Source organism: Ochotona princeps, chromosome 26 (genome assembly GCF_030435755.1).
Source record: "Ochotona princeps isolate mOchPri1 chromosome 26, mOchPri1.hap1, whole genome shotgun sequence".
Classification (NCBI taxonomy): Eukaryota; Metazoa; Chordata; class Mammalia; order Lagomorpha; family Ochotonidae; genus Ochotona; species Ochotona princeps.
In genome coordinates, this window is record NC_080857.1 from 31,694,340 (window position 1) to 31,709,270 (window position 14,931).

At 44.9% G+C, this 14,931-nt stretch overlaps 1 protein-coding gene across 1 annotated transcript in view; it reads left to right on the plus strand.

Moving 5' to 3' along the window:
• Positions 1-14,931, plus strand: part of LOC131478010 (zinc finger protein 334-like) — a 38,817-nt gene that overhangs the window by 19,575 nt on the left and 4,311 nt on the right. The window contains exon 2 of the mRNA XM_058655110.1: positions 3,159-3,217. Coding sequence (XP_058511093.1) covers positions 3,182-3,217 — 36 coding nt within the window. The 5' untranslated portion in view covers positions 3,159-3,181. The remainder of the gene's footprint in view (positions 1-3,158; positions 3,218-14,931) is intronic.

Below are 14,931 nucleotides of genomic sequence, written 5' to 3' on the forward strand. Positions count from 1 at the left end.
CGAGGACCTTAACCATTATGCTATTGCGCCGGGCCCCTGGGTCTGGATTCCTATGTTAGATTTTGACCATGGTCTCTGTAGCCCCAGCTCGTGACTCAGCAGTCTCCACCTCTTGTGATACCGTGCTGAGGATGCACCATTGTCTGCATAGCCTTTCTCCCACTTCTGGTTGGAGCATGTCCCAGGATTAGGGAGAGACCAGGAGATATATAGCTAGGTTGTTGGTGATGCTGATCTTGCAGGAACTTGTTGGCTGTTAGGTCTTGGGGCCACACCACTTATTTTGACCCATACAGTGCCATAGTTGGGATTATTTTCCTGTGGGATTAGTGCAATGCATTGAGCTCAGTGAATTCTCTCTGAGCTGAACGCATGAATAGCTCACTGTTGTCCCTGTAGCCATAAAGCCTTTGCCCTACCATACAAAATGATGCCTGATGTGCTACGACTAGAGTTCTTGATCTCCGAATGTCGGGTCTGGTGGCTGCCCAGACTTCTCTTGGGTGGAACCTGTAGGATGCCATGTTGTTGCAGTTCAGTGAGCCAGAAATGAGTTCACTCCCAGCTCAGTGCATGTGCAGTCCTGTCCCTTAGCCTTTGCCTCCTTAAACAAAATAGTGCCCAATTTTGGCTCTTGTCCCTTTCCACCTTGTTGCTGGTGGAATTCTGGCTGCTGGTGCAATTCAGATCGTCACTGTGAATGCTGCTGTGTTGTTGGTCACTGCAATATGACACTGTTGTCTCCTCTGCTTTTCCATGTCTGTCAGTCTTCAGGGACTCCTCTGCTGTTGTTCTGTCTTCTCCTTTTTCCTGAAATGTGTCCTCTCTGCTTCACAATGGCTAATGTTTCTCCATCCGTTTAAACTTGTCCTTACCCTATTCTGCATTCTTGCTTCTCCTCTTAATGAGTTTAAAATGTAATCTGTATTACTCACCAAGATATATCTACAAATCAACCTAAAGTTTGTAGTTTTAGGTACAGCATAGTTTTTATAATTATTTTTTAATAAATATGATATTTGTTTAACAACAGGTAAATTGCGTAGAGCAGAGGGATGATCCCTCAGCCAGTTGATTCACTCCCAAGAATCAGGGCTCTGCCATGCTTAGTCCAGCAACAGGAATCCATCTAGGTTTCCCCAGGGCTTCTGGAATCTATGCAAGTGTTCCAGGGAAAACAGCAGGATACTGCATTGGAAGTGTTAAATAGCCAGTAGACATAAGCAGTGCATTTGGGTAACAGGTGTGATGTATCCCTGGCTGCAGCCCAACCTCCTGTATCATGACATTCACTCCTCCAAGTCATGGTTTTCTTCGATTGTTGCCATAAGGTCGCTATTTAATGAGGTGCAGTAAAAACACTTTTTTAAGAAAAGATTTATTTTGTTTTTATTGGCAAGTTAGATATACAGAGAGGAGGAGAGACGGAGAGGAAGATCTTCCATCCAATGCAATGATTCACTCCCCAAGTGACCCCAATGGCTGGAACTGTGCTAGGCTCAAGCCAGGAGCCTGGAGCCTCTTCCATGTCTCCCACATGGGTGCAGGATACCAAGGCTTTGGGCCAACTCTACTGCTGTCCCAGGCCACAAGCAAGGAGCTGAATGGGAAGTAGAGCAGCCAGGACATGAACCAGCGCCTATATGGAGCTGTAGCATAAGCAAAGACTAGTCACCAGGTTATTGTGCCCGGCCCCCAGTAAAAACACTTTTCAAACTATGTTGCTGTCATATTTATGGATATCTTATGGGCTAAGGCAAATAGAATCATAAATTCAAGTGTCATTGATGGTATAGAAGTTGGGAAATGTCATTGGAATTTTCAGAACATTACATTAAAAAATTTAAAAATTAAAAAAAAAATAAAACAAAAGCAACAAAAAGAAATTTTCAGAACATTCATTTGGGACAATTACTAGAAAGCTGTATAGGATATAAATATGTGTTATATCCATTTATCATATATAAGTGTAGACAAAATTCCTGATTGAAATATGTCTGCCTTCTACAGATGTTAGCATTCCCAGCAAGAAGTGTTCCAGTGGAAGTCCTTACCTGGAGTCCTATGCAACTCATTGTAGAAATAGAGAAATACCTTGTACCACCCAATCCTTTCTCTGTAGCATACATTTAATGATAATAACGTAACAATATTTGTAGAAAAAATGAGTTATTCCTTAGTTGTCACATCATTATTATTGTTGTTATTATTACTTTAATTTTCATTGGAAAGGCAGATTTACAGAGAGAATAGACAGAGCGAAAGCTCTTCTATCACCTGGCTCACCCTCCAAGGAGCCCCAAGAGCCAGAAGAGAGCCAATCCATGGCAGAAGCAAGGAGCTTCTTCCAAGTCTCCCATGTGGGTACAGGGTCCCAAAGTATTTTGCCATCCTTGACTGCTTTCCCAGGCCACAGGCAGGGTGCTGGAATAAAAATGTAGCAGTCAGGTCATGAATCAGCACCCATATGAGATCCTGACTCATGAAAGGTGAGGACTTTAGTACTAGGCTATGGCGCTGGGCCCAGTAATATTTAAAATAAGTAGTAGTAATTTGCATTAACCTAATGATATCTTGAGTTTCATCTCTGTCAGTTATTGTAGTGCTGATACTGGTTCCAGGAAGCTTTCCTGGCACTTGTAAAGCACTACTCTTTTTTTTTTTTTTTTTTAAATTAAGATTTTATTATTATTATTGGAAAGCCGGATATACAGAGAGGAAGAGAGACAGAGAGGAAGATCTTCCATCCGATGATTCACTCCCCAAGTGAGCCGCAATGGGCCAGTGCACGCCGATCCGATGCCGGGAACCAGGAACCTCTTCCGGGTCTCCCACGCGGGTGCAGGGTCCCAAAGGTTTGGGCCATCCTCGACTGCTTTCCCAGGCCACAAGCAGGGAGCTGGATGGGAAGTGGAGCTGCCAGGATTAGAACCGGCGCCCATATGGGATCCCGGGGCTTTCAAGGCGAGGACTTTAGCCGCTAGGCCACGCTTGCTGGGCCCAAGCACTACTCTTACCAATGGAAGCTGATTGCTTTTGTTTCTCCAGGCATTGTGTCTGCTTCCTGTCTTGACACTACTTAGCACAGTAGGAGTCACTAAGGAGACTGGGAACAAGCAAGAAAAGCTCATCACTCCCTCTGCCCACCTTCTCTTGCAGGTGTAGCCCTGCAGCCCACTTCATGCTTCCAAGGCTGGAGAACACACACACACCTTCAGTAAGTTGTTTGTTTACTTCTCACCTCGTTTTACATTTCATTTTAGGAGCTTTTTGGTGGTTGGTAAAATAAAATGAAAAAAAAAAACAAGTGTGAGAGAAGGAAGGCAAACCTGTTGCAACCAAGACATTGGAGCTGTCAAAGCTGATTGAAACTCTCAAGGTTTTCTAATGCCATGGCCAAGACATGGTTATTACTACATGATTCAAATAGAAACTAAGAATTTGTTAGTAACTGTAGGATATCAGGTTTGAAGTGGTATTTATTGATCATTCTATTTATTTGTTTAAAGACTGATATGCAGAAAGAGAAGGAGAGACAGAGATAGATATGTCTGCTATCTGCTGATTGATTCTCCCAGTGGTCACAGTGGTCAGAGCTGGACCATGTCATAGAAGAACCAGGAGGTCCATCGGAGTCTCCCAGATGAGTCTCCCACCCAAGTGCTTGAGTCATCTGCCACTGTCTCCAATTCACATTGACTTAGAGCTGGATTGGAAGTGATGTAGATGATGGCTTAGGCTGCTATGCCACAATGCCATGTCCTACTGAAGGGTGGCTTTGCTATTGCAAGGTTTCTTTTTGTTTGTTTTGACTTTAAGATTTATTAATTTTTTAAAGATTTATTTTTATTACAAAGTCAGATATACAGAGAGGAGGAGAAACAGAGAGGAAGATCTTCCGTCCAATGATTCACTCCCCAAGTGAGCCGCAACGGGCCAGTGCTGCGCCGATCCGAAGCCAGGAACCAGGAACCTCTTCCAGGTCTCACACATGGGTGCAGGGTCCCAATGCATTGGGCCGTCCTTGACTGCTTTCCCAGGCCACAAGCAGGGAGCTGGATGGGAAGTGGAGCTGCCAGGATTAGAACTGGCGCCCATATGGGATCCCGGGGCATTCAAGGCGAGGACTTTAGCCGCTAGGCTGCGCCGCCGGGCCCAAGATTTATTAATTTGAAAGGCACGTCTACAAAGAAAGAAAGAAATGGAGAGACATCTCCCATGTGCTGCTTTACTTCTCAAATAACCAGAATGAGCAGAGGTGAGCAAGTCTGAAGCCATGAGCCAGGAGTATTGTCCAGGTCTGAAACTTGATTACAGGAACCCAAGTGCTTGAACCATCCTCCACTTCCTTTCCAGGCTTGTTATCAGGGAGTTGGGTCAGAAGTGGAGCATCCAGGATATGTACCAATGTCCAAGTGGGATGCCAGTGTCTTTATTTGCTAAACCACAGGGCTGGCCCCCTGTTGCATTCTCTTTGGTTTTTATTTCAAATGCAAGGTTTCTCCACTTGGCAGCAATGGCAAGAGCTAAGCCAGTCCAAAGCCAGGAGCCTCTTTTGGATCTGCCACATGGGTGCAGGTGCCCAAGAACTTGAGCCATCCACTATTGGTTTCCCTGGGGCAAAAGCAGGAAACTGTATTGCAAGAGGAACACACAGGACATGAGCTGCACCCATAATGGAAGCTCAGCCCACCAGGCCACAGTTCAGTCCACAGATACTGACAGCTTTCAAAGCAAGCAGGGCAGACCATGAAAACACTGACATGCTCCCTGCTTCTTCCAGGGGATACCCTGTACTGGTTCCAAAGTTTGTGGGATGGTCAACGCGATAGGCAGTCCTTGAGTACCATTTGTAATATTAGTTTCACCATTTTACACGTAGGTCCACAATGCTTAATTTCCGTTTCTCTGTGAACATTTTTTAATGAAGGGCATTGCAATGGATATGAAGTGGTATCTCATTGTGGTTGCCATTTTCATTGGCCTAATGATAAATATGCTGAGACTCTTCTTGTGCTAATTAGCCTTTAGTGATATCGGTAGAAATGCCCGTTTAGTTCTTTGTCCATGTTGGTATCTGTTTTTATTGCTTTTAAGTCTCGTGGGTGTTTCCTGCCAGATGCCACTGAGATTGCTGAGGGGGATTTGGTGTCCATGTTCTCTGGCTGCAAGAACCACTGGGGACAGTTTGAGGGCACGTCCATTTACTGTTTAACAAGCACCACTCAGATGGACTCGGGAAGGAGATGGCAGAAGGGCCGTGTGTGGAAGTACGCCTCTGGATCAGTTCATCGGATGCCTGAGGATCCCAGAGCTCATACACTCTCAGCAGACTGAGAGTGCTAGCAGCAACCAGATTTCTTGCACAGGACTGTTGCTGGCTTGCTAGCCCAACGTGGCTGGGAATGAGCAGTTCTCCCTGTTCCTCCTTTCTCATTAATTGCTTGTAGCCAATGATATCCTCTTCCTCAGTTGATTGGTTTGATTTAGAATCCATATCTGAAAATCATGTTTACTCATTTGCTGCTAAGCTGATTGTTACTTCATTTCTCTGTTGGCGCTCCTTAGAGGGGCTTTCCGTGGCTGCCTAGGTAATCTTCCCCGAATACCTTGTTGAGTTCAACAAAGTATGTATTGCTTCCCTAACTTTGCATCCCCTGTGTCCTAAACTTTTCGGCACATTGTCACACTTCAGGTCCCAGTCTCCTCAGAGGGATCATCCACACAGTCCCTGACAGGCCTGCCACCCAACAGTGACATTGTAATTGAGTGCAATTCATGTTTATCCCTTTAGACCCTCCAATCATGTCACAGGTCACGTTCTGCGCACATGGGTGGAAGCCTTGCCTCAGGTCATAGGCAGATAGGCTGTTAGTCATGCCCACCAGGTAGCAATGAAATTGACAGTCATAGTGTAATACAAAATCAATTTAGAAGTGATAACACAAACTGAATTGAGATTGTCCTGAAACTCTACCACCTAATGACACTTAGTAACTTTTTCAATGTCATGATTTGATAAGGAGTGAAGTGTTGGCAACTACAGATTGTCTTCTATTGCCATTCTTAAGGCACAACTCGATAAGCTTATTTTCCAATTGATTTTTTTAAAGAAGTCAGATGTACAGAGACCCGCAACAGCTGGTGCTGCACCAATCCTAAGCCAGGAGCCAGCAACCTCTTCCTGAGTCTCCCACACGGGTGCAGGGTCCCAAAGCTTTGGGCCGTCCTCAACTGCTTTCCCAGGCCACAAGCAGGGAGCTGGATGCGAAGCGGGGCTGCTCTAAGTAGAACCGGAGCCCATATGGGATCCCGGGGCTTTCAAGGCGAGGACCTTAACCACTAGGCCATTGCGTCGGGACCCTCTAATTGATTTTGAGTGGTAAATCAGATTTACAGAGAGAAGTAGAGATGGAGAGAAAGATCCTGTATCTACTGGTTTACTCCCTGAGTGGCCACAACAGCCAGAGTTGCCAGAGCTGAGCTGAGCTTAAGCCAGGAGCCAGGAACTTCTTCCAGGTTTCCCACGTAGGTGTTGGGTTTCAAGTCATTGAGCCCCTCTTTACTGCTTTCCCAGGCCACAGTTAAGGAGCTGGAAGGGAAGTGAATAGCCAGGATATGGACCAGTGCCCATATGTGATCCTGGAGCATACAAGGCAAGGACTTTAGCTACTGGGCTACTATGTCAGGTCCCAAATATATTCATTTCTTTTTTTTTTTTTTTTTTTTTTGTGATGCAATTTCATAGATACAGGGATTTGGGAGTCCATCTTTGATTTGGAAGCAGGGATGTATATTGCATTGTATCCCCCAAGTCTGAATATGGTAGTTTCTATTACTCTATCACTACACATTCCCCTAAATGAGAAGCCACGAAGTAAGGTCAACAACCAGTATGAATTGTAACAACAACAAAATTAGAGCAACATGAAAAAAGTGCACCAGTGAGTATCCAATACATGGGTGACAAAAAGAAAACACAAAAATCTCTTGGGTAAAATGATTCCACCCTGCAATAGATGAGCTAGTGATGAATTTGACGACAAGAGAAAAGAAAGTATTTGGAAGAAATCAAACTGAAATCCAAACACATGGGATACAGCCAAAAAAAAAAAAAAAAAAACATGTTGAACAATACTTTGCATGATGGTTTTCTTATATTTGTTCTTTTGGGATTGACTTATTTCACTGAGCATAATGGTCTCTAGTTGGGACCATCTAGTTGCAAATTATATAATTTCATTCTTTATTCCATGGAGTAGATGTACCACAGTTTCTTAAACCACTCCTCTTTGGACACACATCTGGATTGTTTCCATGTCTTTTCTATTGTAGATTGTGCTGCTGTCAATTCAGGATTACACATGCCCTTCTGATATACAAGTTTCATTTCTGTGGTGTATATTCCTAGGAAAGGAAGAGCTCGGTCATATGGCACGTATATTTGCAATTCTGCAAGCACTTTCCATATTGATTTCCATGATGGTTGTACTAGCCTAGCCTACACTCCCACCAGCAGTGAAGGAAGGGGTCTTTCTCCCCACATGCACGCCAGCAGGTGTTGTTAGTAGCGTTTTAAAAGTAGGCCAGTATCACAGGAGTTAGGTGATGTGTCAATGTGGTTTTGTTTTTATCTCCCTGACTCCCTGATGGCTAGGGAGCCTGAGCATCTTTTCATATGTCTGTTAGCCATTTGAACCTGTTGTTTTGAAAAATGTCTGTTCATTTCTTTGACCATTGTGGTTACACTTTTTTTTAACTGTCCCTGGGTTCATGAAGCTTTTGGTGTCTTTTCTAAGTGCTTTCTATGTTTTCCTGTAATCGTTTGATGGTTTCTGGCTGCAGATTTATGTTATTGATCCATTTAGAGTTGATTTTTGTATAATGTGACAGGTGTGAGTCTTGCTTCTTGATTGCGCAACCTGCTATCCTTTTGTCCCAATGACATTTGTTGAATAGACCAGGCTTTTGCCTGGATTGTTTTCAATTTTCTTGTCAAAGATTAGTTGTTCACACATGTATGAGCTCCCTTTTGGTGTTTTTAATCTGTTCCACTGATCTTTTTTGCTGTTTTTGTAGCAATACCAGACTGTTTTGATGACCACTACTCTGTAGTATGTCTTGAGGTCTGGTATTGTGATTCTTTCAGCTTGGTTTTATTTCTTCAGGACAGCTTTTGCTATTCATGATCTCTTGTGTTTCCAGATGAACTTTTGTATCATCTTTTCTATTTCTGAAAATGTTGTTGGAATGTGGATTGGGATTGAGTTGAATCTGTATATGATTTTTGATAATATGGTCATTTTGGTGATGTTGATCCTGCCAATCCAGGAACATGGTAAGGTTCTCCATTTTTAAAGATCTGCAATACTTCCTGTCTAAATGTTTTATAATTCTCATCATAGAGTTTTTCCACATATTTAGTTGGCTTTGGAATTATTTCTGTACACTAATCGATTTGTATTCATTACTATTGTATTTTCCTGCTCTGGCAAAGTCTCTTACGAGTTCCAGTAGTCTCTTGATTGAGTTTTCTGGTTCTCTTATTTCAGTTACTTGTTTCTAATTTGTATTCCTCTAATCTTTTTTCTTGCCTAATAGCTCTGGCAAGGACTTCCAATACTATAGTGAAGAATAATGGTGACAGTGGACATCCCTGTCTAGGTCCAGATTTTAGTGGAAAGGCTTCCAATTCTTTCTTTCTTTCTTTCTTTCTTTCTTTCTTTCTTTCTTTCTTTCTTTCTTTCTTTCTTTCTTTCTTTCTTTCTTTCTTTTTTGTTACAAAGTCAGATATACAGAGAGGAGGAGAGACAGAGAGGAGAATCTCCGTCTGATGCTTCACTTCCCAAGTGAGCCGCAATGGCTGGTGCTGTGCCAATCTGGAGCCAGGAGACAGGAACCTCCTCGGGGTCTCCCATGTGATTGCAGGGTCCCAAAGCTTTGGGCCATCCTCAACTGCTTTCCCAGGCCACAAGCAGGGAGCTGAATGGGAAGTAGAGATTCCGTATTAGAATAGGCGCCCATTTTGGATCCCGGCGCGTTCAAGACAAGGATTTTAACCACTAGACCATTGCACCGGGTCCCAATTTTTTCCATTTAGAATGATGCTAGCACTTGATTTTGCATAAGTTGCTTTGATTGTGTTGTAGAATGTTCCTTCTATGCCTATCTTTCTTAGAGTTTTCAGCATGAAGTGGTGTTGGATTTTATTCAATATTTTCCCTGCATCTATTGAAAGGATCATATGGTTTTTATTTTTCATTTTATTAATGTGATGTACAACATTTATTGATTTGCACATGTTAAAACATCCCAGCATGCCTCCGATGAGTCCCACATGGTCCAGGTGAATGATATGCGTGATGTGCTGTTAGACCTGTTGGCCAGTATTTTGGTTAGAATCTTTGCACCTGTGTGCATCAAGGATATCAGTCTCTAGTTCTCTTTTTCTATTGTTTCTCTCTCTGGCTTTGGTATTAAGGTGATATTAGCTTTGAAGAAAGAGTTTGTAAAGATTGCCTCCCTTTCTAAAATGTTTGGGAAAGTTTGTGTAGGATTGGGGTAAGTTCCTCTTGAAACGTTTTTAGAATTCAGCAATGAAGCCATCTGGCCCAGGACTTTTCTTGGTTGAGAGAGATTAAATTACTGATTGAATATCAGTCCATGTTAGAGGTCTATTTAGATTGTTAATTGTTTCTTGATTCAATTTTGGTGCATTGTATGTGTCTAAAAACCTGCGTTTTTCTGGGTATTCTGAGTTGTGTGAATACAGTTGCCTGTAATAGTTCCTAATAATTCTCCGTGTGTCCAAGGTGTTTGTTTTCATATTTCCTTTCTTGTCTCTGATGCTATTGGTGCATATATTCTCCCTTCTTTATTTGATTAGTTGGGTTAATGGGGAGTGTATTTTGTTGATTTTTCTCAAAGAACCAGCTCTTTGGGCTCGGCAGCGTGGCCTAGTGGCTGGGGTCCTCGCCTTGATCCCATATGGCTGCTGGTTCTGATCCCGGCAGCTCCACTTCCTCTCTGTCTCTCCTCCTCTCAGTATATCTGACTTTGTAATAAAAATAAAATAAATAAAATAAATAAATAAAATAAATCTTCAAAGAACTACCATGACTCTTATGTTAGGCCTTTTAATTCTATCTTTTGATTCTTGAACACATATTTGGTTGCCCCACTTCTGCTTTCACCATTTTGTTTGTTTCTTCATGGTGACAGGAAATATTTTCCAATTCTGAAATTCTTTCTTCTGATTCATTCATTTTGTTTTTGAGACTTCATTCATTTTCTTTTGTAATTTATTGCACAGTATTTGTAATTTCTGATATATCTTCTTTGATTTTATTCATTGCTGCTATTTCCTGTGTAACATACTGCTTAAGTTCCTTGAACTGCTGTTTATGCTTCTCATTGTTGTTCAGAAGCTTTATAATGAGTTTTCTGAATTCTGTGTGCCCCATTTTTTCCATGTCTTCCTCAGTTAACTCTGAGGGTGGTTGAGGTTTTTGCTCCTGTGCTGGATTGTCTTTAGTAATAGTCATAGTGCCTCTGTCTCTTCTTTTACCATTTGTCATTGCCATTCTGGTTGGCAGATTCCTCTTTAATGGAGATTTTTAAGATTTATTACCCACAGGTCTACAAGCCGATTTTTATGTTTAATCAGTTCCTTGGATTAGGAAAACACCAGTTGTCCTGAATAACTGCTTTTTGGCAGCTCTGATGTTGTTGACACCTGATGGCCATTAAGTCTGAGTGCCTCTTGGAGTTATTTTGGATGGAGTTTGTAGGGTGCCATGAAGGGATGTTTTTTCTGTGGAGTCTGTGCAGTGTTTTAAGATGGAGGTGATCTTGTTGCCAGCTTAGCTCTTGGGCAGCTTAGCTGTCCTCCCTTCAGTCTAACAGTGCCTGGTCCCTTGACACTGGTATCTGAGCACTACAGATTTAGCACATGCATAGTTTACCACCACTCCTTCTGCAGATTACCAATACTGTGTGCCCTTGCTACTGTGTGCAAGATGGTCCCCACAGGGGCACTGGGCTGTCAGGGATCCTGGGCTGTCAGCCATCAGCTCAGTTCAATTAGCTAGAAACAAGCCCATGCTAGGCCATCATTTGAAATCCACATTTGCTGCCCTGTTTCAAAACACAGGGTCCAGTTTCATGCTGTTGGAAATTGGATTTGCTGGCTTTAACCTCCAGGAACCACACAGACCCTATAGGGTGCAAAGGTGGTGCTACCCTCCTCATGGGATCAGTTGGTGCTGGAGTCTAGCCCAGTCCGGTGGGTCCAGGTCCAGTCCCTGCATGTGCCGAGAAACATTGCAACCATATACAGACTGGAATGCAGCTCCCACTCTGGCCCCCACACTCACCAGTGAGAACCCCATTCGAGCAAGGGTGTCTGTTAGCTTCCCAACCAGCCTGTTCCCAGCCATAGATGCACTTGTCCCAGTGTTTGCTTTGACAAAGACTGGCATAGCCCCTCATCTGGCTTGGCTCTTGCCTTAGATGCTATAGCCTGCCCTGACCCCCATCTTGATTCTTTTTATTTTTTTTATATGTATGTGTTCTTTGGCCTTAATTCTACAAATCACTTTTTTTTTAAATAATCTATTTTATTGTGTTGTTGTTGACAATCTTTTCATAGTTAATTACAGTTAAAGAAAGAAAAAGAAAAAAAAAAGGTTCAGGGGGATAGGGAAGTGGGCAATACTATTATGTCCATATTGTTTCCATCTTGTATCTGAGGTAAAGGAGGATATTGAGGGAGAAGCCCCACCCGGTTACCCGCCCACCCCGAGTCCCGGATGTGGGGTATGCTCTGAGATACGTGCTCGAGTGGTGTTAATAGTTCTCCAGTTATGAATCGCTGCCAGTTTCGCTCGATGAGGTCGTCCACTGATTGATATGGTCCATTATAAAGTCTCTGTTTGCCCCATTTTTCGCTGCTAACATGTAGCTGAGATGAATGATTGATCTGCTCTGTCTTCTGTCTTTTCTTGATTAGAGTTCTGAGTCCAGCAGTTCGATTGGGGAGCTCTCCAAAGAAACTTTGAGGTATTCCCAGACTAGTTTCTTGCATGTTCTAGCAAGCACAGGGCCCGGCACAGTCCATCACCCCGATCAGCTGGTGGTTGCAATTGCTGGGTTGGTTCTGTTTTCAGTCCCGAGTTGCACTGGAACCAATGGGTGTTGCAGTCCAGTCTGGTTCTGCCCAGCACGTACTCGGCCCTCACACTAACCAGTGGGAGCTGCAGCCTAGTTGGGGCGACCCATGATAACCCCCACCAGGCCCGCCCCTGGTTTGCCAGAATGTGTAGCAGAAGACCAGTCTGTCCCCCATCCCATTTGGCTCTGGCACTTGTCAAGGGGTATTAAAGCTTAGTTCTATCTAACCAACTCAACCATCCAGCCCTCACGGGTGTTGTTGAGTGCCTCTCTATCTAGTCATCCCAGCCCCCGTCCTAGTTTTCATGCCCTCCCACGGGACTAGTGACCCAAGAAGGGGGAACCCACTTTTTCCCTCCCAGGTCTCTCTGTCCCGGTTTATGCACTCTTTAGGTGGTTCTGTGATTTGACTTGACAGAATTAGTCCCCAGTGCCAGCTTCTGCGGCTATGCCCAAACATCCCTCACCCATTCTAATTTATGCTTGCACCAGCAGGAATAATCAGCCCAGCCTGGCTTTTCCCTGATCTATTCCACATACAGCGCACAGGTGTTGTAGCCTTGCATAGTCTAGTCTGTCTCTATCCCAGCCCACGCTCTCCAGTGGGAGTAGCTGTCTGGCGAGGGAACCAGCCCCTTAATCCCCCCGCCAGTTCTGCCCCTCCCTTCCTTCCTGGATCTCACGTGTGCTGGTTGGGTGCTGCAGTCAAATCCAGTACAGGCAACCACGCCCTGGCATTCCATAATGTGTACTGGTTTTGTCGTGACCAAACCCAGCTCATCCCACACTCTGTTCTGGTGATCGGATTTGCCAGTGGGTGATATGGACTGATTGAGCCTGGTCTGCTCCTGACCCATGCTGAATGTGTGCCAGTGGGAAACTTTCCATGGCCTATTCTGGACTGTTTCCTATCATGCTTCTTGCGCTTACCTGCAGGGACTGTGTCCTGCCAGAGGAGTTGCCCAGGCTCCTCCATCAGAACCCCTCCCAATGGCAGGTTTTGCACATGCCAGGGGGTCCTTGAGCCAACCCAACTCAGTTCACATCCTGTCCTAGCAGGGACAGTGACTTTTCCTGGCTGGCTTTCACCCCATTCTGGTTCTTGTTGTTGGATGTTTCAGCCCAGCCATGGCTCGTCCATACCCACATCCAGCTCACACATGGCTCAGTAGGGGGTTGAGACCCAGCCTAGTCAGTCCCACATCTACCCCCTGGTTCTCCATGACACCAGATGGTGTTGGGGTCTGAACTGGTCTGGTGCATCCAATCCCAGCCCACACTAGTGCCTCAGGTGACTGAAACTGTTTCCTAGATAGAACGCAGCTCCAATTCTAGCACATACGTCCCTTGGTGGGAACCTCAACTTAGTTAGGGTGTCCCCTTACCTCCCCGATTGGACTTGTTCCTAGCTGTAAATCATGCACCTGCCCGTGGTTGCTCTGAGGACCAGTAGGTGCAAGAGCCTAGCTCGGTATGACCTGTGTTCCATGCTGGTTTCTAGTTTTGCTTGTAAACAAAGGTTTGCTCAGTCCTGCCCAGTACATTACGTTCCATTACCAATTTACGCATTTTGGAGCTACTATGCCCTGCTTGTCCGACCCCCAGATCTGGACGGCGTGTTCACCAGCGAGAGCTCTGACTCGCCAGGGGAGCTTCCCAAGTACCTCCACTTGATCCACTCCCAAACCCAGTTTACATACATGCCATTGGTTTTTAGGCCAGTACCCGGTGTACTCTGGCCTCCCATTTGGCCTTGTATGAGCTGGTGAATGTTGCAGCCCGGCCCACCCCACAACCTATTCAGGATGCACATTTGGGTGCTGCTGCCTTGCCCAGTCCAGTCTATGGCGGATCCCTTTACCTGTGATTGATGGCAGGCTCCTTGGTCACACCTAGCTTAGTCCATAACCACCTAAAATTTAGGTTTACCAGTGGGGCCAAACTTTCTACAGGGTGTGGCCCACACATCCTGCACAGAGTCCACCCCAGGTTAAAGTTCTAGAGTGCTAGTTAAAATTATGGACCTGCCTAATGTGATCAGTCTCCTGAACCAACATCATGTCAGGCAAAAAAATATCCTGCTAGACAATCTGGGGGTTATCTTCTGCATTATAGGTGTTCAAAGCTCAGCATTATTGAGTGATTAGAAGTTCTCCAAAAGGAGCCACTGGCGTTGGGAATCTTTAGGACTGACTCAGAACCCAGAAACAGTGGGGTCACCCTAGAGCTATCTAAGCAGCAATTCGGACATCCATTACCCCAGAGCTTCCCTGGATGAGGCCGAGGACTCGTTCACTGCCTTGCAGCAGTGTCTTTGGTGTGAGCCCCCAGCGTTGGGTCCGACCCGGCAGGGGCACCCCCCACAGCCGCCACACTGTGAGGAGCGGCAGTTGCCCCCGAATCCCAAGGCCCGAACCATCTTGATTCTTGCTGCTGGGTGATGGAACCTGACCCTGCTCAGTCTACTCCTGTCCCTAGCTCATGTAAACCTGTAGGTGTAAGAACCTAGCTCGGCCCTTCCCAGTCCACCCTCTTCCATAACCAACTGACACATTATGAAACAGGTGGAGCTACTTTGTTCAGCTTGCCCGACCCCCAGGTATGGATCCTGTGATCACCAGTGGCAGTTATGACCCACTAGGTGAGTTTCCCAAGTTTCCTCCACTTGGCCCACTCCCAGACCCAGATCTCATACATGCCAGCTGCTGTTATGCCCATGTGCCCCTGCATCTTTACCTTGTATGAACTGATGAATGCTAT